This window comes from Adiantum capillus-veneris, chromosome 20 (genome assembly GCF_014529385.1).
Source record: "Adiantum capillus-veneris isolate H3 chromosome 20, ASM1452938v2, whole genome shotgun sequence".
Taxonomy (NCBI): domain Eukaryota; kingdom Viridiplantae; phylum Streptophyta; class Polypodiopsida; order Polypodiales; family Pteridaceae; genus Adiantum; species Adiantum capillus-veneris.
The window spans coordinates 83037459-83046933 of record NC_140950.1 but is presented as its reverse complement, the minus strand read 5'-3'; the positions used below and the strand labels follow the sequence as shown (position 1 = coordinate 83046933).

The window sequence follows — 9475 nt, the reverse complement described above, 5'->3', positions numbered from 1 at the left end:
TTGTAAAGACTTTATTTCTATGATGTTTACGAAGTTTTTTATCACGCCAAACCTAAGGACGGTTCCACTTGGGAGAACATTAATGTGACTAAGCAACAGTTTTCACTTTTGTTTTCGAAGAGGAAAACTATTCCCCAGGGAGGGAGTAGTGTGAGAGCAAGGGCCTTGTAGACAAGCACACATGTCAAGCATGCATATGCAAAGATCTCTATATGGAAGCTATATAAAGAATGGTTGGGTGGAGTTTAGCATATCAGAAACCCATGTCTTTACAATAGCTATCTTGGATTATGCACTCTTCTATAAAGTTGGCACAAATGTGCATATTTATAGGTACACCGTGATGGTTGCTTTGTCAAGTGAAGAGGTTGGGTACGGGGTGTTGCAATTGCAGCATGTGAAGTAGCATGGCTAGAGATGCTACTTTTGAAGAGTTGGGCATTTTGGTTCATAGGTCGGTTGTCATCTACTACGACAACCTTGACAGCATACAATTTGGCATGGAATCTAGTGTTTTATGTGAGGACGAAGCACACTGAGATACACTACTACTTCATCATTGAGAAGGTATCGGATGGCGACATCAATCTTAGGGATGAGCACATTGTTTACGTCTTCACAAAGTCAATTGGAGCAGATAAGCTGAGGCAATTTCGAGCTCTACTTAGAGTATGATAAATGGCATTGATCTTGAGGGAGAGTGCTCACATATCAAGCTCTACACATGGTATGCTTGGATTACTTCTCGCCTACATTTATCACTAGCACAAGGTAGCGGACAGGAGGGTCATTGCTAGCAGTAATATGGTCAGACTTCACTGACAAGATCTACCTATCGAGAGTCATAGCGACTTATCATGCTAACTCACTCACTAGCGATTTCACATTGACCATTGTACATAGTTTTTATTATGTTGTATTTCTCACTTGTGTTTTATAGAACTTAACATCATCTTTAGTAGTGAAGAAGAAGAAGAAGCTTTGTGCCCCCATCTCCATTTTGTGAGTAGGTGCTTGCACGAGCTTAAGCTCTCTCTTTCTCTAACTCTTTATAGATCTTTCGAGAGGTCAAGTTCCATCAGAACTTGAAGGTGCCATGAGGTTAAACTCTTGTTATGGTATGACACCCAAGACATTACCTAAGGGGCTGACAATAGTCATGATGAACACTTGATAGTGAAGAGGCAAGTTTGGCAACTCCACTCATACTAGAAAGAGGGGCGGATTGAAGACTTGGGAGAAGTTTGGCGACCGCCTTCTCTGTAGATAGAGGGGTTGGGGACCATCCATTGCCCTGCCCCATGGGCTACATGATCATGCTCTTTGCTTCCAACGGAGACATGTAAGATTTGTTGGATAAGCCTGCATGGTGCACGCCTCCACCACTTTGGAAGTCCAATGGGATTTTTTCCATGCTTGTAGGGCCTGAAGAAGGGGTGCATGCCAAAAAAAATACGCAATGATGGATCTCGAAGCTTGGTCATGTGCATGTTTCTTGATACCAAAGAAGAATAACCAGAGACATACAACCTTGAGAAGGAGAAGTTGTTGGTGGAGATTCCGATGCGGTTTCTTGGGGATCTTGAGAGAGTTTTCTTACCTCAAGGAAGTACTCTTCAATAGTGAGAAGTGAGAAAGAAGGGAGAAGAGCAAACGAGCTTGAAGCAAAAAGGATGGAGGTGAGCTTGGTGCACCGGGCAAAAGCAGGAGGCTGTCGCCATAGCTGATGATGACATAGTGGGAGCCTTGAGTGCAAAGGGAGCAAAGAGTAGGGGGCACTAAGAGAGTCTTTCAGAAAGCTGGTAATTTTTACTTCATTAAGTAGTATACTTGGTTTCATAAAAATAGTGTACATTTTTTAAGGGTAGTATGAATCTTTTAGGTCTCATTTGAGTTTTTTTTTTTCACTTTTTTTGTTTTTTAAAAATGCCAACATTAGCCTTCACCTTGTCTCCATTTTGATTTTTGTGTTCTCAACTCTAGGGAAGCTTTTTTTTCAAAAGGGAAAACACAGCTCAAATCTCTTTCCTTTTTTTTTGCCTCGTGTGTGTGTGTGTGTGTGTGTGTGTGTGTGTGTGTGTGTGAGAGAGAGAGAGAGAGAGAGAGAGAGAGAGAGAGAGAGAGATTAGCATCTCCAGTTTGTCTTATGAGATCAAAACCATACATACGATGAAAATGTCTATCATCTATGGGAGGACCTGGTAGAAAGCACTCTCACAGCTCCCCCCCCAGAAGATTTTTACGCCCCATGCCTAAAGAGAGAGAGAGAGAGAGATTTTGTGGGCGACAAATTACATCAATTGCAATGAATTTATCTCCTACATTACTTATAGGCAGGCACATACAATTCCACCTCTCTAGTTTATGCTATACATGTGTGTTGTAATCACTTTTGCCAACCAGTAGAGTAGAAGCGTGTTGTTCATGTCCTTTAAGGTTTAGCTTTCCTTGTACATCTATGTACTTGTATATGCAGCTATAGCCGTGCCGGAAACTTTCTTCTAACTTCAAACTGTTTCAACAAGCACATAAAACCAAGTCAAGAGAAAGTTGTTATTGTCGACCGACGAAAGATGGTAGTTCAACAAGGACTTGCAAGCTGCAATGGTCCACATATTGCCCATTCAAGTATTTCTATTGCTCCCCGATTAAGGCCAGTATGCCCCTGCTTCCGTACCGTGCAATAGTGTTTCATTAAGGTTCGTGATTTTGCACATGAATATGCCCCTATAATGTGGCTTCCATCATGATAGAGGCATACTAAGTGGATCACTCAGCCTGCACCTATCAACAAGAGTCACCGGCACTCTCTATGGTGAACATCTCAACTACAAGCTAGCCATGGCGACTGACTTGTTCGATGAGCTTTTACTCCACACACATGCAATTGTATGCATGGCTATTATTAACTTTTAGATGCATGATAGACACATACCCATCGTAAGTCCAGCAAGTGAAAAGGTATGCATTAGTTGTAATGGACTCATTTGAAGTGCAACAGTGCAAAGTACATGCATGGCAATCATTGACCTTTCAAGTGTGACAGAAGGGTACTCATCGCAAATACAGTAAGCGTGTCAGTATGTATCATCGACCCATATGTTAGGGGTTGATTTGAAGGTCCTTTGGACTCTTACACACTTGTACTACACTCTCTTGCCCTATATAAGGTGCCGCCTTGTACACACATTCTCTAGCTCATCTTAATGAAGTGTAGTCCACTTTTATTTGTATAATCTCTTGTGTAATTGTGTACTCTACAATATGAATGCCTCTTTGCTCTATCGACCATGACATCAAGTGTCGTTGACTCTATGCAAGTGCACACATGGCTATCATTTAGCTTTATGTAAGATTAAATATGGCATTTTTTATCAGTTCTACATAATACCTGAGCTGATTTATCCTGCTCAAGAAGTGGTTTAAGGAAGCCCTTGTACTGGTTGGACCATAGTGAGAGCTGTGAGAATATGTAGTCCATGCCAACCATACGCGCCCAAAAGAGGATACCACCTCTGCATGTGAACCACCCAAGTAAGGAAACATGCACATATACACATTAGAAATATAGCAGGAACCATGAGAGAGCTGCCTGCACACCTGTAGCTAGGAAACCCCAACCCAAGCACCGAGCATATGTCAATGTGCTCAGCAGAGCCTGCAACCTCCTCGTGAAGAATCCAAAATGCTTCATTCACAACCGGGAAGAGAAGCATGTCCAAGACATCGTCATCCAACAATGATGGTAGCTACATAGAAACCAAAAACCTTGATGAACTTTACATTCATACAAGACCTGTGTAAGTTCGTACATACATGAATGCATGCATATGTATGTTCCTGTGTGTACGCACAAAACATACATGAAGACATGTGCAAATGTATGCAATGTCAGACTCACGCGCACACACACACCAACCCACCTATATAGTACTGTACATGCATGCATCCATAGATCCATATCCCACACATGCTGTAGGTACACCGTCCATATCATACATACACAAGTGCTGATATTTATGCACACACACTCCCTCTAAGAAATTGTAGAAACCCTTGAAATTGCACAAGCTCAGACCACATTTTCTCTACCTTCTGATGCTCTGACAATATAGCATTTCCCTCTGTAAAGGTCATACTTTTTGCCAGTAATGCATCATCCTCAATCACTTTGAATTGGAGCAGGTTCATGTCCATCCCAAAGTCCTTGAGAAGGACATGAATGCGGCCCTTGTCTACTCCAATGTCTATCAAGAGCAGTCTGCTCAAGGATAGAACGTGAAGAAGCCGATCCACTATGAGGCCCGGGGAGCATTTGAGTGTGACTGGTACCTTGTTCATGGATTTCAAAAGTGCAAATACATCTAATACTGCCTGGGGCAACGTACCCTCCAAGAATGATACTTCAACAAGTTCATTGTCATATGCAGAGCTGCAGAGTATTATCATCAAGCACATGGTTAGGGAAAGGCTACAAAAGGATTAATGTAACATCCCTCTCCACAACATGATACGGGTCCTTCTTGGGGGGAGAGGGGTGGGGGGGGTTGGGTTTAAGGGTAGAAGCAAAGTAAAAAGGGCTTGAAAGAGGACTACCTCATGAAGTGCACCCCAAAGATGTGACTATGTAAAGGTTGGGCAATGGAGAGAGCACTGAGCTTGACCAACGAGGAGTTGGTGACCAAGATACTATTTGGTTTCGAGATGTTTGCAAGTATTCTTAGCACCTTTTCGCGCTGGCCTTGTGGGTCCTCCTCCATAGCCTGGTTACTTGGACATGCACAAAGGACATCACATACCCTCTTAACAACTCTAATGTGACTACCTATCAGGCCTAATGTAAGGCATTCATTAAGATCTACAACTCATATCACTTCTTAACAGCCTTAAAAGTAGGGCATTCATTTACCTCGACAATCAAATCAGCAGCATGAAGTTCCTTGTAGTCTGTTGTGCCACTTAATAAACCAGCCAGCTTTCCACCTTGCTTATGAGAGATCATCCTTTGGGCCTCGCATTTTTCGATATTCTCTGGAAAAATAAGCGATAGATGGTGTGAGCCTCTCCAAATGGACCAAGTTCCACGTAATTCTGTTGAATGGAAAGCCCTTGCTTACTCTTAATAAAACTAATTATCTTTTGCAGGTCATCATCGTTGTTGGCCTTCACTATTGTTCGGAGCTTGTGAAGAAGGAAACTTGTTGCGATTGATGCCCCTGCTATGTCACAGCCCACAACCGCAACACAGCTCATCTTTCGAGGTGTCATTACATCATGAGTGATGCCTCGTATCTGTCGCACACAAAAGATGGCGTTTTACAGAAATATATTGGTGGAAATTATCAATTTGGCCTTAAAATATTGTGAAATTCTCCTTCAATGACCTTAGTGCTTTAAAGATCCCTATTTTGGCCCTGATGAGTCAAATATGGGAACTTTAGAGGGTCAACATAGGTCATTTTAGGTATTTCTCCAACATTGTTGAGGCCAAGTTGATAATTTTTGCTAGCAACATAAGACATCGACATATTTGCCTTTGACACTGAGCGCCTTGCAAAAAACACATGCATTAAACCTTTGGCTATCGGCGTATTCACAAGTGCATGGCTGAACTTCTCTTCCTGAAAACATTAAAAAAAAACTCATTTCTATGTTAGTACTGGAAAAAGGAAAAAAACAAGCCTTAAAGAGATAAGTTGCCTAAAGATATACAGCACAAATTCTAAATACCTATGTGAATGCATCCGATGCCTGCCTCCATGGCCGCACACAAGCATTCACATTCACTTATGAATACGTGCACATATATACATTGCCATACGCATGCACACTGACATCTGTGCATGCGTATGCATACATACACATACATGGGCTGCATGCATACAAAGACGTATACACTAAAGCCAGCTAAATGCCTGTCCTAGTAACAACTACATTGTGTGATTGACACAAGCAGGAACATGTCAATATGTGGGCACGAAACACACCAGCATGGCACCTGCAAGTCCACCTTTCAAGACACCCTCCTCCATGACATCGATGCATATCAGGGGATGCATAAGGTTTGGATGGTCTCTCTTCGCTTGCATCCTTGCCCTTCGAAGGATATTAAGTGCTTCACCAAAGCTTTCTAATCTATCAACTCTCTCTAAGCTCTTGTGCCAAGGCACTTTCCCGAGAAAAATATTAAGCGCAAGGTCACATGCCGCCTCAACAACTTGTCCATTTTCTATAATTCCATCAATCATCCCAGCTTCAAGGGCTTCCGTGGCCGTCCAAGGTTTTGTCATCTACAATGCAACAGTCAGAACTTTCCTTTCGTATTTATCTCTAATTTTGAAGATGGGACATTTGACACACTGAACAATACCCAGAAGAATTCCAATGTTTTTTGCAGTCCCATCAATCTTGGCAACCTTTGAGTACCTAGATGATCCAAAACATAGAAACCCTTCAAGAAGTCAGAGCTGAAACTCATGTGTGAGCATATGTATTAAACCATAGTCATTAGAGATTAACCTCCCAAGCCAGGGATTATGCCATTGTAAAAATCTGGGATACTGAACTTTGCATTTGAGCTACCAAGTCGGGCATGGCAGGCCTGAGCACATTATACATCATACGCAACAAGCACCATTAAAAACTGAACTATCCTCTCTGAATTATGAGCTTCCATACATACATACCAAGGTCATCTCGAGGGCTGCACCTATTGCATACCCTTCTAGGGCCGCAACCACTGGTTTTGGGCCATCTGCATATTGTTTTGTGAAGCAACTCATGCACATTACAGAAAAAAGAAGTGTTACTACTAGAAGATTATTATTGTCTACCTTCTATCATGCTCATGAATGGAATGGCAGGTACAAATTGGACGTCTCTGTCAGAACCTGCCTAGTTCAAATGCCCGTCCTTGAATCAGAATGCATATTTAACAAAATTGTTCTACAGAAACATGCTGACTATAGGGGCAGCTGACAGAGTTCTACTTGAACTGAAAACAATGCATCATGGCATGCAAATGGGTGGACATATTAAGAAGACCAATGAGTACATACATGTTGCTCCAAACATTAGCCATGACACAATCAGGCAAATGCCACTTACCAATGGTCATTTGCAGGCGTCCTAGCCTCTCATAGTGTGCTCTCTACCAAGGAGCTCTCTAGCGGAGGAGCACGGACCAAGTGTGGACGGACACTAGCGGAGTGTCCCCTGAATATAGACTTGTCCATCCACACTTGGCCAGATACTGGTCGAGCATGCACAAGTCCATGGTATACTGGGCTACACACCCTTGTGGCCGTCTAGGCCTCCTCAGATCCTGTGTAGACTCCACACTTGAACCATCGCACCCGTAGTGTGCTTTACTACCCTATCAGCGCCTCCCATCTGTGCTCCATGGTCCTGCACCTATAGATAGCGTAACAGATGGACCATGGGGACATGTCCTACGATGCTCCTCCCAAATGGATAAAAAAAATGTGCTCAATGAGGGAAAAAACACTTTACTTAGTACAACTTCCGGAAAGTGTGTGCATGTGCATTTGAGTAAAATCCATGAGCGTATCAGACAATACACACAGAGAGAAAACTCCGGGCCTCTTTTCCTGAATTATGTTTTTGTAAACAGACTCCCTTTATTATTAGAGATTACTATTCAGGGTAGGGACCAGCCCATCTTCTGGTCCCCAATACTGTGTCAACAAGTGTCTGTCTCTCAAATTATGCATATAAATGCTTTTATATTACATGCTTGAAATTGTTATTGCACTTCCTGTTCTTTGACATGCATGAACAGCCTGTGTAGGCATGCACCCTCACCTCTTATTAAGCTTGGCAGCTTTAAAAATCATCTTTTACCTTTCTTTTGAATATACTGAAACAAAGTGATGTCAACCCCAAATGAGAAATTTTGATGGGAACCTGCATCAGCAGGCAATGATGCGTTAATAAATTCTCTCAAGGTGCATGCACCAACACAAGAGCAAGCGCCCCATGTGCAAAAAACTGGGATTTGCTTAAATCTCACGGTGCAAGCGCCCCAATATTTAGCCATTGCCAAAAATATTCACAGTGTCTTTTCTTGAAAAGATGAGAATAGAATTGAACCTGTTAGCACAATGGCGTTCACATCGGCTCTCGTCTGGGCCTCTCTGAAGTGCTTTTGCAGTCCTGACATAACTGCGCGAATCCATGATAAGAAGACGTATATACAAACGTCAACACTTTTTTTTGCCTTCCAGCTCAATCGTCAGACCTGCTCTTACCACTATTGTTTAAAGTGTTTTTAGGTGGGTTTTGAATGGAAATGACTGCTACCCCATCTTTGCGCAAATACATTTCAACAGCAGATGAGGAAGCCATAGCCTGAGAGCACCAGCAAAGTGTAAGCCTCTCTCTCTCTCTCTCTCTCTCTCTCTCTCTCTCTCTCTATGTGTGTGTGTGTGTGTGTGTGTGTGTGTGTGTGTGTGTGTGTGTGTGAGAGAGAGAGAGAGAGAGAGAGAGAGAGAGAATACCTTCAAAGAGTTAAGTCTCCCTGTCTCCCGCTCTACCGAGCTTCGACTCATGCAGGATTGAAAAAGAGAATAATAAAATACGCGATGAGCAAAAGATTCCCACGAGACGACAACTTCTCGACGGAGAAACAAAGTTACAGTTTTGTTCCACTTGCGAATAAAGCTCGGTTTACTATGTGCCAAGCATAGGTAAATTGATAAGGACTATGTGCCAAGCACTCGATTAGAAATTTATTGACTATATTGTGATGTGCCCAAAATAAGACCAAGAATGAGCGTGTCCCACCCTCATCACTATTTGACACGGGCCTCTTCAAATGGGATCAATGGCTAGAAGAGGTTCTAGGCCTGATCTTTTATCCAAGACCGTCGATTAAGGCGCGGTGGTATTTTGTAAATTCGAGAAAAGTGGTAAATTCAAGTGACAACGGCGCTCATTAATGCTTACGGAATAAAATCGGTTGTGGGAATTGGAGTAGGACAAAGATATGTAAAAGTAGCTTCAAAACACAAGAAAAGAATATATCTACATTCATGACTACTTAAAGACTTAGAGTTTTTCAAGACCACATGTCATGTGTCAATTCGTAGAGAGATATTGCGTCAGTAAATTCGGACGTTTTTGTAAATTTGGAAAAATTGGTAAATTCGGGTAAACGGTTTATGGCCAATTTGGGACGTTTTGACACCATATTTCTGCGCCTTGTGTGTCTTCTTATATCTCTCTCCCCTTTTTACCCTTCCCCCCCTCTTGCAACACCATGGAGTGGTACATTGAAAGTGAAGACAACAATGATTATGAAAGAGAAGAGAGCTCATCTAGTAGTTCGAGTGATGATGAAGATGGGGTATGTCATACAACTCCCACTGCCTTGGATATCAACCAATCCAATGTGCAGAGCAATACATCACATAACATGGCCCTACACATGTCTTCAAGGTATTTTGCGTTTACT

General features: G+C 42.3%; 1 protein-coding gene across 1 annotated transcript; it reads right to left on the bottom strand.

Annotated features, from left to right (window-relative positions):
* Positions 1-2132: 2132 nt before the first annotated feature.
* LOC147432828 (peroxisomal fatty acid beta-oxidation multifunctional protein AIM1-like) lies at positions 2133-8638 on the bottom strand. The gene is made up of 17 exons (XM_086491653.1): positions 8520-8638; positions 8271-8370; positions 8113-8184; positions 7864-7926; positions 6834-6890; positions 6687-6754; positions 6520-6601; positions 6371-6426; positions 5988-6290; positions 5535-5621; positions 5118-5292; positions 4910-5031; positions 4597-4763; positions 4093-4432; positions 3601-3749; positions 3392-3515; positions 2133-2512 (listed from the first exon to the last, which is right to left on the bottom strand). Exons 1-17 carry the CDS (start codon positions 8568-8570, stop codon positions 2477-2479), a joined length of 2052 nt encoding a protein of 683 aa, XP_086347779.1. The 5' UTR covers positions 8571-8638; the 3' UTR covers positions 2133-2476.
* Positions 8639-9475: the final 837 nt, after the last annotated feature.

Excerpts from the sequence above, each read along its gene's own strand:
- LOC147432828 (XM_086491653.1), bottom strand. The coding sequence starts at position 8,570 with ATGAGTCGAAGCTCGGTAGAGCGGGAGACAGGGAGACTTAACTCTTTG. Across the intron at positions 6,755-6,833 it reads ATTCATGAGCATGATAGAAG|ATGGCCCAAAACCAGTGGTT; the intron begins GTAGACAATAAT and ends AACAATATGCAG. Across the intron at positions 6,427-6,519 it reads CATAATCCCTGGCTTGGGAG|GTACTCAAAGGTTGCCAAGA; the intron begins GTTAATCTCTAA and ends TGGATCATCTAG.